The following is a 16157-nucleotide window of genomic DNA, read 5'->3' on the forward strand; positions in this document are numbered from 1 at the left end:
TCACGCAGAAATGGGTCAGTTTAAACAACAGCTCTTCAGTTTGAATTGCATGTAAGACTGGTACATGTCACATATTCTATATTTTTACATTAAAAACCACCATAAAAATATTCTACTTACTTGTATTTTAGCTGCTGAATTGTGCCCAGACATTTGAAGGTACCTTTTACCATGATGGCTAAACGAGTACAGAGGGCTTCACATTCTTCCATGCTTTCAAAACAGAGAACAGGTATTTGAGATAAAAGCCAGCAGATGAACTTCAGCTTCTCTGGGATTCTGAATTCTACCTCTTTTACCTGTGTGAGGTTAGAACCACAGCTCGCCCATCTCTGAGGACACCAAAAATACAATTCCAAAGGAGGCGCCGGGACTGAGGGTCCATGCCAGTAGTTGGTTCATCCTGTAAGGGAAATGTTATGACAATCAGATTCAGAGAGGCAGAGAAGGACATCCAGTTAGAATCAAGTCACTGTGTGTTTGGGCTTTAGCATACAATTGCTTTTATACTGAAAACTGTGCCCTGAGGAAGCACAGATATGCTTTAGAAGCATATCTGCATTATCTGTCAATGGGCACTAATAGAGTCTCTGCACAAAGCAGGAAGTAACTGAGTACAAGAAACCACAGGTGAGAATATAATGCTGTGTGTGCAGAGAACAGGTACAGAGAAGGGAATGTAGTGACCACTGTGACAAAGGCAGTCCCTAATCCAGGGTCTTAGCTATCGAAACTGTAAGCATTTTGTGATACCCCACTCTAAAAACATTTAGGACTCAAAATAGAACTAAATAGAAAGGCTTATGCAGTAGCAGTTACATTAAATTGTGTCAAGTTTGGCTCCCATATTTTGATGGACATCACATTGTAGATCAATATACCGGGGGAGCAGACAAAGAAAATTATTTTGTATCTACGATGCTAGCTCTAAGACAGAGATAGACACTTGGGATAAAAATCTTCCTTTTCTTGGGCAATGGCTCCTGTAAGAGGACAGTGAATTCTTCACGCACTTACATAAACATTTAGGACATTTTGTTACACAAGAAGCTAGTGAAGCTGAGGATCTGGTCCTGCATAAATCAGATAATGATTAGTTAAAAAAAAAAAAAAAAAAAAAAAAAAAAAATTGGAGAAAAAATATTAATTCAACATTTTGTCTTAAGAAATTATGAGAAAACATTTTATCTGTCTGTTTTACTACTTACAGGCAGAAAACTTGTAAAGGCATATTAAATGGCCCAAGGAACTGTTCTATTAAAATGTTTCTTCTTAGCCTACAAACTAAGATGACACAGCATAATCTAAATGAGGAATTTTTGCAGTAATTACATTTAGAATTTCCATTGAGATATGAAGTTATCTGAAAACATAGTGTTATTTGATGGAAACTACATTTCAGCATGTGTATAGTTTATAGTCGAAATATGTATAATTAATTTCTTCCAAAGATACTAAAGGCTGCAAAAGGATAGCTATCTTCTTCTGTTCTGCTGGATAAAGCAGCAAGGTGTATATTCTAAGATAATTTTTTACATGAGTGGTATAACTTTTGTCAGAAAAGGCAGACTGAAACCAAATATGGATTTAAATTCAGATTTGTCTGGAGTATAGATTTTTTCTCAAACTATTCTTTGTTAAAGATCTTTCTTTCATAATTGCTTGGGGGTCCAGTGGAATCACAGTTAAGCATCCCACAGTTAATAATCACAGTTAAGCATCCCAGCCTTCCTTGAAATTAAAGCACTCAAAATTACATTGAAGTTGGTGTCAGCTCAGGGCAGAAAGGACCTTATAAAGTAAACATCCTTGTTTACTGTTGTGTAGTTTTATGAAATGTCATGTGGAGCTATCAGAGAGTTATGTTGCCATGACACTTACTAGCAAGATGAGTGGTGGGCAGCCTATCAGAGCAATGGCAGTGGAGAGCTTGCGCTTGTTGCCACCACTGTAGGTACCAGCGGGGTGGTCTGCATACGTAGGAAGTCCCAGCTTCTGGATGGCCCACTCAGCAACCTATGAGAAAAAAACTCTCTTTTTCACACAGCAGCTAACAGATGAGATGGCTTATACATGCCTCTTCTGGCAAATATATGAGAATCCTCTGAGTTTTAACATTTTAGAAATGGAGCAGGGATGTCCAAAAAATTTATGACGACTAGAGGAATTCTGGCTGCTTAATGGAAAGACATAAAGCAGCTTAAGCTGTAGAGTTTGTATTGCTGCAAGAATTTCAGTTCTTCTGAAATACTCACATTTCCTTTCTTACACATAAGCAACTTTAAAGTCAAGACCAAAACAGCCAGCAGTGCAGTTCTGAAGCACAGAAATTGCATTATCCTCTGGCAGTTGGCACCAGGTTTGCAAGCACTGCTAATGCCTAAGAACCTACAACTGATAGCACAGTCTTGTACCTAACTGTTCAGGTAACAGGAACCACTTTCAGGACTTCATCATACAGAATGGCAATCCTAACCTTGGAAATTCTTGCCCATTAATAGGGGCCAGAATTAATTATATATCAATATTAATATAAAGTTATGATCCCATTAAGAGTTACAAATATTCACTGCAACTCTGTATATGATTAAAAAAAAAAAAAAAAAAAAAGAATGCTTTACCCTCTGGATGTCTTCTTCTGGAATCCCCCGCAATCGAGCATATAAGTAGAGATGTTCTCGTCCTGTGAGCAGGTCATCAATGGCATCAAACTGAGGGCAGTATCCCATATTTTGATGAACATCAGAAATGTGGGTCAATATGCTGGAGAAACAAAGAATCTGAGTTCTATAATACTAGCTTTAAGAGCGAGATAACAGTTTGCATAAAATCTTTCTTTTCTGATGCAAAAATTCTTGTAAGAGGAGAACAACTACTTGCTGATACATCTTACTAAACACCTGTCTGTATATGATAGCAAAGAATACATTCTCATCTAAATTGGCACTGGCAGTAGTAGAAGTACATAATCACAGAATGTTTGAGGCTGGAAGAGGCCTCTGGAGGTCATCTTGTCTACCCACACCACTCAAGCACTGTTACCTAAACCATGTTGCCCAGGACCATGTCCTAGCAACAAAATAGATATTATTCAAATCACATCAATGGACAAAGAATCAAATCCTAACTACACCCCTGAAATGAAGACACACAACCTGGAACTACGTTAACATAAGGGAACAGCAGATCATGCTGTATAATCTGGTTACATTACACCAGTCCTGTGTAAACAAAGATGCTAGAAACACCCAGAGAAAGTCCTAAAGGTGAGACTGCATTATATTGTTGGACTGCTTATCTTATGTTTGCAAGCTCTTGACGTTAGATCCAATTGCCTTGTACAGCTGTTAGTTTATAACTTACCCACAGGTTACACAGCAGAAAGTTAGAAGTATGAAGTACCAGTGTGTGTTACCTGTGGTCTGTCTCAGTGTCATGCAATTGGAAAAGAGATGCTAGGTCATTAAGATGATTTGGGCAGTTATACCCTGAACAAATGGCCTGTCACAGTTTTATACTTTAAGGTACTTACCTATTGCCAGCCACGACAGCATCGCCAGATGTCACATCAGTATCCCCAGTCAGCATTTTGAATGTTGTTGTTTTGCCAGCTCCATTTACTCCCAAAAGACCAAAGCACTAGATTACAAAATTTATCGCATTCTTTAGTATTTCCAAGTTGCTAATCAGCAGGGGCATGAAATCTGAACTGATCCATGGAACGTAATCTGCTGTTATTGAACAACCTACCTCTCCAGGACGGATGCCAACACAGAGTCTGTCCACTGCAGGCTTCTGCCTACCTGCATAAATCTAAATTCACAGAAAAAAAAAAAAAATCCTGTTTCAAGATATCAACAGCAAAACAATCTGCTAATTTTTTTTTACTTTAATACTACTGACATAAGGCAACTTTATAACAAAGACAGGAATTAATAAAAAATTAAAAAGAATAAGCATTTTACAAGCCAGGCATTTATTTACATTAAATAAATTTTTAATGACTCCTTAAAATACTGCTTTTTCTGCATGCAGCCTTTTGCATCAAATTTTTTTTTGACAGGCCTGATGCTTTGCTGGGACAAAGTATCTCTGACATATCAATACAGCAAGATAACCTGAAGAATGCTACTCCAGTTCTCTATTTACAAGTTCTCAGCAAGGTTTGTAATCTTTATGTTTTTGTAGCTCAAGCTTGCATGCATTGTCATAACATAACTCAGGTGCCTTTGAAGTCTGGAAGATAAATTAACAGTAACTTTGTTATTTCAGAGCCCTGAAAGTGAAAGCAATCAAATTGTTCACTTGCATTTGAAATCCACCAATAGAGAAAATGTCTCTAAAGAAGAAAATATTTATAATAGAAATAGGCTCTCAATAAATAACAGTCATGTCAGATGATGCGAAGTAAAAGTAAAAAACCTAACAACCTTAAATAGGGAAGGTTCAACTGTCCTTGCTGGACTTACGGGTGGTTTGATTTCTGATCAAAGGAAATAGATAAATAACATGTTAAGCCTTGACTTCTAAAATGTTCATTATTTTCTAAGGCACAAGGTTATCTGAAAAGAATATTATCAGATTTCACATACATTATGAAAGAATAAATTGCGACTAATTTGTTTCACTCTTCTCAAAATATTACCTTGGTCAGTTCTTGTAATGCTAAGATATCTGTCCTGTTTACTCCACTCATAATTCTTTTTCTTTCTTCTGCAACATCCTCATCTTCACCAATAACAGGCGACATGGCAGTCACAGCAAACCTGGAAGAACCCAATAGACTGTCTACAGAAACAATGAGTTGCCCTAGGTTCAGTTAGAGTAACACTGTGAAACAATGGCTAAATGATTGCAAAAATGTGACTGGTGGCTCAGTGGGACTGAAAATTCAGTGTGACATTGGCTGAAGCCTTCTTGATGCTGGGAGAATCTCTGGACCTTTGAAAGGTCATCTCTAAACACTAAAAAGGTTGCCTAAGAGACCAGGCCTCATCAATGGCTGTTACAACATAACCTGCCCCTCAGCTACAGATTTCACTATTTGGCTACTCTTTAGAGCCTAGCAAGACCCCATCCACAGATCTTTTGAGTACACCTCCCTGTAAGACAATATTTTTGCAATTTTACCAATTAGTAGTCTTGTTGGAAATCTCAAACAGGAGTGAATGATGCACTCATATCTGAAAGGTAGCTGCTTTCATTGGGACAGAGGGACATTTCTAAAACATGGAAGTCTGAATAGTTTCCAGGCTGCAACCATCCTGTACAATGAAGAATTCTCTCTTGGGATGCCAGGCTGATGTTTCATGCTGTTACTTATGACACTACATGCTTTACAAGTAATTTTATTATCTCACTATTGCAGTGACTTAATCATAAAAAACCCCAAACTTTCAAGTCTTAATTCAAGAAAAATACTTTCTTCAGGGATTTATTCTTATAGTCTGTTAAGATAATGAACACTTGCTTTTTTTTTTGAACCAGGAAATAAAAAAATTAAGATTAAAAAATAGCTGAAAAAATTCAAAGAAAAAAGAGGGGCATAAAGAAGTGTAACAGGTACTTATCCTGTTAGTGGAAGAGCATTAGTACAAGTTTCAGACATACCATCTTGAAGAGAACAAACGGTGCTGCATAAGGAGATTCAGAATGAAGTATGCAATGCCTTGAACAGCCATGGCAACCAGGTTCTTTCCAACAAATTCCCATTGAAAAGGATTGGAAACATGCTCCTCACCTATTGAAAAAGAGCATCAGAAAGCAAGGTGAAATACTTCTGAAACAAAACATTTCTCCTCAGAAAAAGGGGCACAACCATTATGCTTTAGGATGAAAATCTGTAACTTATTTTATAATGGTCAGGCAACATCTTCTGTTTCACATGTCTTACATAGCTTCTTAAAAAAATACTCTCCAAGCTCAGTTGCTGACTGGGAGGAAAAGATGAATTCAAGCTCTCTGAGTATGCTGTAATTTGAATATCATAACATGAAATTTGCATAGATTATGTGAAAGCCACATGTTTTTCTGAATAAAAGCAGGTGAATTCTGCTCTATGACTATTCTTCTTAACAAGAAGTTGTCAGATATCAAAGATAGCCATATTCCAAGAGGATGCCTTTGAAGAACTGCAGCCATCTTAAGCATTAACATGAGGACCGCTGAAGTATTCAAATGACACAAAATGTAACGTAGTTATCCAAGGACTTGGAACAAATGATAAAAAGACACCAGGGTCTGTCACTGAAGAAATGGGTTCACATCCAATAGAGAGTACAGTTTGGGCTATATTACTCTGGTAGCTCTATCAGATACAGCTGCATATGATTCCTTCAGAAAGCTTGAACTTTCGTACTTCTCTTGAACTGGATAATGTTGAAAAGGAAGATTTCCAGAAACAGCCAGGAATTTTCCAAGGTAACAATTCCAGCCATCTCATCTGAGAATAGGGCATATGACATTGATATAAGTCATTGCTTATTGACTCTTACTCACCAAACCGGGCATATACTTCAGTCACAGCTTGGTTCATAGCCAAGTCAATGAGTCCACGGCCCAGGCAAAAATGTGGGAGGACAAGCAGCACATTTTTCAATGTTTTATTAAACTTCAGCAAGTTCTACAAGAAACAGAAACAACATAATAATTACACCTCCTTAAGAAAACATAGCAAAATGAGTGAAGGTTCTTCGTTGTGTCAGAGAAACTTGATTTTCTGTGTTTTTACAACAGAGAAAACAGAGCATTTATCAAGTTACACCTAAAGCATTCACAACCTAAAATACAGCATAGCAGAATGCTGGCGATACACTGCACCAGACAAGGTGCTTTTGAAAAACTTTTGATGCAGAGAGAAAGTAATCTTTGTAATGACATATTTCTCTATAGGGTGGAGGTAATGTAATTCTGGGATCACCTATTATAAACAGCAACTGTGAGCAACAAGAAAGAGTAGTATTTTTCAGTCATCTTTTTTTCAGTTTTTAAAAAATATCTGGAATATTTCCATAATTAGGAATGCTGCAAAGATGAAAGTACCAGTGTCTGTACATAACTACACAGTAGACTTTGGTGCAATGTGGAGACATCCAAAGCAATGTAAGTGCCAGTGGCAGTCTAGCTGCATCCACAGTGCATTCAGAGGAGCAATTTTCCCTCTGGAAAGGCAGTGTCTACAATGGAGATATATTCTCAAAAATAACAATACCAGCCTGCTGCCCAATGGACTGAATGGCACAGGATTGAACCCTGTGCTATCAAGCAGGATGGCTGAGGACACAGGAACACTAGGGACAGAAAATACTGCAAAGTTAGCCCTTGAAACCATGAAATGAACCAAGATGTGGTTCTCCTTTCTGGCAAACAACAATGCTTCACCAGCACATGGTGTCTGAAAATGTGCTATCAGTAATGATAACAGGATTGCTGTCAGATTTAGAAAGGGTGTGGGTCTCAGTGGCCAGAGAATCAGGAACTGTAGGGGTGGTAGCAGTACACACAAGCCAACAGTGTTTTCTGAATTGATCTCAGCCTTTCTAAGAACTAACTTTGGCTCTTTCTGTTATCTGTCTATTCTTGTCATCTTCCTGGTGGTGGTAAACTGTTTTTGGGCAATTCTAAAAATGCTGACATAAGCAAAACAACATCTCTAGCAGGAGTGTCTTTCCTTACTTAGTGGTCACTGCTTGATTATACAGCATTTGCCTCTTCCTATTAAATCCAAGCTGCAGAAACAAGCACGAAGTGCTGTGTCCCCTCATCAACAATTAAAACATACAGAAGTTTGCTCATAGAGTTGCAAAACACTAATTTAACACTTACATACTGCCAGAAAAAATGTCAAGGCAGAGAATAGCAGTTGCTGTGAGAGAGGGTCATGCTTGCATACCCTTTGTGCAGTTCTTTAAGAATTACTTACCGGGTTGTTTTCAAATAACTCCAGGATGAATGTAATGGCACTGCTGTTGATCCCCACAAAGAGATTAATACAAGACAATGCAACATAAGCAGTGCTAGGAACACTGAAGAAAGAAGAAGCAGGATACATCATGGGAATTACTGCCCATCTGCATGCAAAAGATAGAAAATGACCACAGCTTCTCAGCATTCGCATGTCCGTTGGCTTTATGAAAACACAAAGTGGAGCTTTCTCCTCATTCCAAGTGTATTGATATGGTGTAACCAAGCATAGATGCCACAGCAGTATTCTTTCTCTCATTACTAGATAAAAAAGATTTTCTGCTTTTTTTTTTTTTTTTTTTTTTTTTTTGTGTGCTTTTCAAATGAAGGGCAATAGGAAATGGTAAAATTGAAAAAAAACAATGCTAGTAAGGTTGTCATTTCTCCAAGTATCCTTGAACTTCTTCCTGGATGTACACCAGGAAGGAGAACCAAAGAAGTAGTAAAGCAAATAAGATGCACTGTTTGCTAGACACTCCCCAGCCTATAGAACTGTCCAAAGAAATCACAAACTCCATTTGAAGTCATCTACCACTCTTTATTTACTCCTGATCTGGGGCTTCCCATGCCATGATTTCTGTGATATAGCAAATCCATATTCAGCAGCACAAGTGGAATATTCTCTGGAAATAAATTTACAAACCCTAGCAACAATCATCCTGCCCACGAAGAATTCAGTAAAAACTACCTGCATTGTTTAACAGGACAGTACACATATGGTCAGAAGATGAATTGTGACTGCAGGTGGATGTTTTGCCAACACAAACGCTTGTCTGAAGTTAAAAAATGTTGAATAATCAGTAGTCAGCCCATCGGTTAAATAGCAAAGAATTATTTTAGTATTGGTTGTCAATGAGGCAAATGAACCACCACTAGATTCCTAACAAGGTACATATTAAAATCAGCAAAAGAAACAAATATATTTTCCTGTAAGCACTTAATGCTTGAAAATAAATACCAAAAAAATTAAAAAAAAAAAATAAAAATCTCTTTTACAGCATGTGGCCACAGAAAAGATGTAAATATCCTGGAGCAGGGACAGAATCCTGTTCTTCCTTGTACTGTACCCACACAGTTTTATTCTTTAAAGCTGGATTTCACTAAATACCAATCTCAATATCAGGAAATTATCATGTGAAATCCAGGGCCCCACATTCAGTAACAACCTTGAACACTCACCCATACAGCAGCAGCAAGGCAACAAGCACAGGGAGGTTAGTTGGAGAAGTATATGCCTTCTTGTTGAATCCAGCAAATATAACCACAACCATTCCAGCACTCAGTGCATAATTCACCTGCCACATCACAAGGCAGAGAGCAGTGTGTAAGACCTGAGATCTGCAAACATTTCCAGACCCTACACATTATTCTGGAAGGATTTTGTATAGAGGGACAACAGATTAAGAGCTAGACCAGTAAGACAGAATCAGGCTTTTGGATCAAGGGGTTCCTGGCAACACTCAGCATTTTTCTGAGGCTTTTTTTTATCAGACTATTCATCAAAAATGCAACATGTATTGCAATAATTTTATAGTCTGGCTGTCAGGCTCCCCACAGGAAGAGGCTGTGAGTATGTGCAAGTGCAGTTTCTGATGATGCAAAGACTGTAGGAAGGAAAAAAATGATTACTTCAGCTGCATTCCTGGGAGGAAGCTACAGTGAGTATGCTTGGCCACTGCTCTTCTCAGTTTCTCTGCTTGGTATTAGTGGTGCTACTCTGCTGCACTACACAGAGCTCCACATGCAGAATGGAAGGTGGTGTTTCACAGAACTGCTAACACTAATTAATACCCCTGGGTCATGCTGTCAAGGGCCACGGCCAAACAGAATTCCCATCACAGTAGCTCCTGGGAGGCTGCTCTGACCAGCAGTGAACAGGAACTCAGTGACCTGCCTCTTTTCTCTCATTTATGAAGCCAGTGCTTTGCTTTATCTTCTGAAAGAGCAACTTCTGAAGCCTAAAGAGTTTTTGCCTCTTAGATTATTTAATATTTTTTTCTTTTAAATTTTTTCGACTCCATGTTCATGGTTTCTTATTGCATCAGCCCTTGGCTGCTATCTTGATCACAAGGCACGGCTAGAAAACAAGCCCCTTGCTGTGCTTCAACAGGAAAAAAAATTGTTCCTTTGTGACAAAGTGGCCTGAGGAGAAATGGGAATGTAGCTGAGCCCTGTCTAAGCAAGCCTGGTCCTGTGGTCTAAATCCTTTTGTAACAACACAATGAACATGATTCAGTGACCTAATCAAACACATCTGTGTCATTTCAGACACCCTGGAGTATTTTCTCTGGCCTCCACCTACTGTTCTAGCAGCTTATGAGTCTCCCACTTAGATCTCTTGAATATCTTTAAAAATGTTATGGTTCTTCTGGAAGGCAGGAATGACTAGCACCAGGCAACTGGGCTTTTCCCTGCTATGTTGAGTTGTACTTTATTATATATTTGATTTGTAAAGCCTGAGAACAAAACAATTTCAGTTTCATCAGTTGAAAAATGAGTTTTGCACCTGGATTTAACTTCTACATCCATAATTATTTAGGATATCAGATACTTAATATGCTTTGTGAGAACCGGTTAAAGAAATTTGTGCTTTGCAAAGCTCAGAATCACCTTAATTTGATCACTGATCAGGCCCCAGTTCATGCAAAACCAGGAATAGTTGCAGGCTATGGAATCAGACCAGCAGTTACTCACTATGTCCCACATGAAGTTTGTTATCCAGTAGACTGCAGGGCTCACACCACTGACAAACTGTAGATGCTTGGCTTTCGTTACACGTTCTTGAATCAGGTACAAAACAAAACTGGCTGGTATAAAGGACATGGCAAAAATCACACAGATGGCAACAACAGCGTCCACTGAAGCGGTCAGCCTAAAATAGAACAGGAAGCACTTGTGAGCAAGGGAATGGATGCATCAAAACACTATTAGCACTTGGGAAATCTGAAGGGAATTTTAAGATCTATAAATAAAAGGGTTATTTTGGAAGTGAAGACTTTTTCAGTTTCAAAATGTGCTATTGTATTTTTCCCAGTTGTCTTGGGTACTGTAGCTAACGAATATGGATGTTGGTGGCACAATTCCTCATTTTGTAGTTTTCTTCATGCTCTGGAACAGTTCAACTCATATATACACACCTCAGTTTGACAACTTTCCTAATGTCTCACACTAGGCATTAAGGCACAATGATTGAAGTGCTCTGTGGCCTGGAAAAAGAGGGACTCAAAGCAGCAGGTTGCAGAGTGAGTTGAAACACAGATCTTGCCTCGTGCTATCGCAGAAGTCTTAAGTTTCACAGAGTTCTGAACATGAATGGGACATGAATGGGAAGTCTTGCAGAAGCATGACACACAGACACATCTATTAGGTGTGTGTTTTTTGAGAAATTATGTGGTTTAGATTCTGGAAAACATCAACACTACTACATGCCATGGAAAGTCTACCTGCTTGCTGTCTGTCCTCAGCACTAATATGTAGGTTGTTGACAACTGCCTAATTGTAATCAAGTAAGGGAAAATTCTGATTACTTTTTTGATTAGGATCTCTGTGCTATTTCACAAGTAGATCTATTGGCTTTGGAGCATGAACAGAGACTTCAGAATATTTGTGCTTGGGAATCAACTGAAACATGTAGTCATATATAATCTATGGTCACAGCTCCTACATGAGATGGGCATGAGCTCTTACAGCAATGTCATGAAACAGAAAATAAAGGATTGTGTATCTAATTCTTGACTAGAATAAAACTTCAGGGAGAGACCTCCATGTTCTGCCAGTTGAGCTATTTCTCCTCAGAGTTTGAGTACCTTGGATGTGGTAAGCTGCGAGGAGAGGGAGGGGTAAAAGCCAGGAGCAGAGCACAGGCAGACTTACACAGTGACTTCAGAGAGTTGCTCCTTAGTGAGGTTCAGAGGATGGTTGACAGCAGTGATACCATACTCCTCAGCAGCTTGGCCACCATGCAGGCTAGCTCGAAGGATTGCATTATTTGCTACATTAAGGAAACTAACCATAGCATGCCAGCCTTTATTGTTAAACCACACCTAAAAGAGCCAGAAAGCATAGATTCATTTAAAAAGCCCTCACTAATAACTCTGAACTGCAGGAGAAAACTTGGCTGCCTTTTATCTACTTTGGTGGGCATTGTAAGCAGGGAAGAATCCAGCACCAGGCAGTTGTAGCTCTTAGGCACAGTCCAGCAGGAGGATCTCACATACCATGCTTTTAAAAGGGTTGGTTAACCACTGTCAAGGGATTTTATTAAAGCACATTTTAAAATTGAGAAGAATGTCTCCTCCTCAGACATATTTGTTACAGTGAGAATTACTAAGAACATGGTTAGAAAAATATCATGTAAGAAATAACTGCATTAACACTGTATCCTATATTACTTGTAATAAGCATAGTATTTTCATCTCTTCTTGCATCTGAGATTGCCATTATCAATATTCTCACAATTGAAAGTCTGTATGAAGAAAGACTGAGCATAGCAGGCTACTTCTAGCAAATACCTTAACATTATCCTCGGTTTCCATGTATTTAAGGAAGTTAGACATTTCTTTAGCAGCAGCCAGTGAAAATTTTCCCTAAAATAAAAAAGAAAATGCTAAAGATCAGATGTCTGTATGAAATCTGGTTTTAAAAGCATGTTTTCTACTTTTAAAAAATTCTTTAACAAAGGAACACACACAGACACAAAAAGAAATATCTTGCTTACTGCTGTCAAATTCATCATTCGGCCAAGATCACTCAAAAAATTGACAACTTGATCTCCTGAAACATGAAGGACGGGGAGCCTTCCTCCTATAGAAATTCCTCCATATCTAACAGAGAGAACATTATCATCAGTCTCTTGTGCCACAGACCAAAAACTGTGCATTATTAAGTTTGATTTCTATATATTACCTAGCAAATGTATTTAAAACTTCATCCTTTTCCTAACAAATTGTATTAGGTCTTTATCGGGCTTGTAAATAATAGAAGTTCTACCATTTTCTGAGAGGCTTATTTAGATAGAAGCCGTAGAGGACTTGTTTATACACTGCAAAATCTTCAGATTAATACAACTGACATACAACAATTTGACCCCATAAAGAACCATGGAAAACATGGACCCCAGTAAAAATTCCAGTTACCCTGAGCAGCAGATATTCATCAATGCTGGTGCCAGCCAATACTCCATAATGAAAAATACTGTTCTTTGAGATGAACCAAAGACTAATCCCACAGAAAGTAGTGTCTGCACATGATAAATGTGGAGATATTCCACTATGGAAACCAGTCCAGCTGCTACCTTTGAAGTGCATTCCTACTGCTGATGACAAACTATAGCCATGCTAGCCAGCTCACTTTCTAACATCAGTATCTGCAGTGTTGACATCACACTGGGGTTAGCTGATGCTTCCCCATTACTATGTAGCAAGTGGAGCACTGTTTTATAACTACTGCACATGTTCAGAGCAGAGATTGAGTTGTGGCTATTCTGTATTTGATGGGCTGGTGTCGAGGTTCCATCTTACCCCAGTCTTTCTTTGGAGGATTCATCTTTTCTGCTGCATTTTGAAGGTGTGTGTCAGAGCACTATTGCAACACAGTGCAGTATTATACTGTAATTTTCCAACACTAAGAATAGAAGTAGTCTGGTTCTTGTAGATAAAACTGAGAGTTCCATTGTGTGTCTCCTGCCTTAATCCTTGTGGGGTTAGTCCAAACAAATATAACCCCTTGTGTTTATAAAACCCTTGCTGGCCCCAACTTTTTTCCCCACTAAAGTCATCTCTTTGTTCTATATTATCAGTCATGACTCCTCATCCATTAAGAGAAACATTGTGAGTCTCCCCAGATCAACAGAAATTCATTGTTCCTTTTTTGGCCACCATAATCTGTGAATTAGTTTCTTACCTTTGCTCATTGACCCAGTATTTGCTCTTCAAACTGAAACACAAAGAGAGTTCAGTCTCTTAAAGCACTGGAAATTAAAGGTGAATTCTTATGCTTTGAAGACATCCAGTTTGCCCCAGACAGCTTTTGTTATGGTTTGGTTTTTGGTTTATTCACTCTACTGTTGCTGCAGATTACTTTGAGATGTCAGGACTTTTAAAATTCTCTACACTAGATCTTCTCATTTTTGCATTGTTTTCTGGCATGGCTCACCTCTAGTTCATACAGAAATAAGCAAGATTTCTAAAGTGACACATACTGGCTCTGACCTAAATCCACAATGAACTAATTATAAGAGATGTATCTGAAGCAAATATGACGTGCTAAGAGGAATCAGTCAAAGGCAGACCCAGCAAACAGCCAGTGCAATGGGAATTCTGAGAGCTCCACTGGGAATTGAAAAGGTAGGAAGACCTGAATCAGTAATAATAGGCCAGGGATACTCCATAGCCAATACCAAGAACAAAACTCCTGCAAGCTGAGGACCTATCTGTAGGATAGATGTATCTGTGTAAAATTGTCCTTTGGCTCCTTTGCACTCTTGGGAAGCAAGTGATAATTAACACCCACAGATGCTGGTGTGTCCACAGTTCTCCACAGACACAAACTGGTATTTCTACAAGGCAGTTCACCATGCTGTGCACAGGTACCAGTTTTCTCACTGTTGACACAGTTGCCATTATCATGGCATTCTATCAACATTGAAACTTAGCTCTGCTTATAAGGGAGTATTTGATTATACAAGTAGGTATTATTAAAGCAATTTAATAGAATTCTTTTCTAAAATGAGAATCTCCTACCATTACATCAGGAATATGGATATGATGCTAGAGTCTACAAAATACTGTGACACATTAGGTGCTCTGTTATTATTAAACAAGAATTTCACAGCGAGGTACAAAATATCGCATGTGAAAAACAAAGAGAATCATCCCTACCTCCCTTTTATCAAAGTGGGATATGTTTTCACCAGAAAATCCGAAATATTTCTGTGGGTCAGATCTTGTAGAATTTCTGTGCTGTGCTGCACTTTCTGGAGAGAAAAGAAAAATCTAATCAATCACAGTTTACGGTCAAAAAGTATCTTTGATCCAGAGAAATCGTTTAGGGTCATAGTATCAGTGATATAGGAGTGGATCATTAATTTTCCATCCCAAAAACTCTCTTTACCAAGATTTCAGAAGAAACAATGAAATTATTGAAGTCAATACAGTTGCACTTGGCTCTCTAACTTTACCTGAGTTATTTACAACACAGGCCAAGGTTGTTCAAGGCTTTTTCTTCACAATGAAATAAGGGCAAATAATTTGAGGTCCCAATGAAAATAAGATAGTTTTCTGTGATTTAGCAAGCTGAAGTAAAAATTAATATGAAAACTTCACCTTAGTAGTGTGTTAGGTACTTTGAATGAAAATTACTCTCAAATTCCATATTGAAAATGATTTCACATCATGTTTTTATGACTATTCTGCAAATACAGGATCACTGTGAAATTCAAGACCTCAGACTTGCTGAGTTAGCCAAGGAAGGATATACTTAAAAGGGTTCCTAGGAAGTTTCGGATGACAGAAGTTGGCAACCTGAAGTCACCAAGTGACCACCCAGAAAGTCTGACAACCTTTGTAGAAGTTTCTGCGTTTGTCCACAGAGGGGCAGTACCAGATGACACAGAAGATACATTAAAAATGTCCAGTTGATTCTAGGCAATATGCAGGAAAACTGATAGCATCCTCACAGGGACTGCATTAACTGAGCTGCCTATACTCAGCCAATACTTTATTATTACTTAGATAATGTTGCTTCCTGTAGACACAAATATAAACTGTCTCTTCCTGACATAGAAAATTATCATATCCCCCAAAGTTATCAGAGTAATATTATAATAAATATATTGTCCCTAGAGGATTAGAACCCCCAGCAACAAACAAACAAATTAATTTTGCATCCTACCTGTTCTTGAAATTTTAGTATAAATTTCACTATAAAATACAGTATCATACAACTACAAAAATTCAGTTTTGGCTGTCCATAGAACTGGGATTAGAAGATGTAAACACTAACAGGCTATAATTTTCCTTTGCTTTTCAAAAGAGCAAATCACATTTTATAAAGGACACCACCAAGAATAATCATTGAGGTGGGAATGTAGCTCTCTTCTCCATACAGCATCAGTGGTTATTATATAACTCATCTTCATGTACATGCATGCAAGCATTCATTTTGCCAGTTTAGAGCATTCTTTGTAAATAAGGAGC

The 16157-nt window shown here is 38.2% G+C and overlaps 1 protein-coding gene across 7 annotated transcripts in view; it reads right to left on the minus strand.

The window, feature by feature from the left end:
• Window positions 1-16157, minus strand: part of ABCA4 (ATP binding cassette subfamily A member 4) — a 75145-nt gene that overhangs the window by 2711 nt on the left and 56277 nt on the right. For 5 of the 7 annotated variants that reach the window (XM_071750758.1, XM_071750757.1, XM_071750754.1 and 2 more), the window contains 17 exons: window positions 14841-14935; window positions 13864-13896; window positions 12680-12785; window positions 12474-12548; window positions 11836-12005; window positions 10657-10834; window positions 9142-9257; window positions 7922-8069; window positions 6499-6622; window positions 5611-5740; window positions 4646-4766; window positions 3751-3813; window positions 3533-3639; window positions 2622-2763; window positions 1882-2016; window positions 300-403; window positions 121-213 (listed from right to left, as the gene is read on the minus strand). In XM_071750758.1, coding sequence (XP_071606859.1) covers window positions 121-213; window positions 300-403; window positions 1882-2016; window positions 2622-2763; window positions 3533-3639; window positions 3751-3813; window positions 4646-4766; window positions 5611-5740; window positions 6499-6622; window positions 7922-8069; window positions 9142-9257; window positions 10657-10834; window positions 11836-12005; window positions 12474-12548; window positions 12680-12785; window positions 13864-13896; window positions 14841-14935 — 1940 coding nt within the window. The other 2 variants (XM_071750760.1, XM_071750761.1) reach the window with 2 other exon arrangements.

Source organism: Heliangelus exortis, chromosome 8 (genome assembly GCF_036169615.1).
Source record: "Heliangelus exortis chromosome 8, bHelExo1.hap1, whole genome shotgun sequence".
In the NCBI taxonomy this organism is placed as follows: Eukaryota; Metazoa; Chordata; class Aves; order Apodiformes; family Trochilidae; genus Heliangelus; species Heliangelus exortis.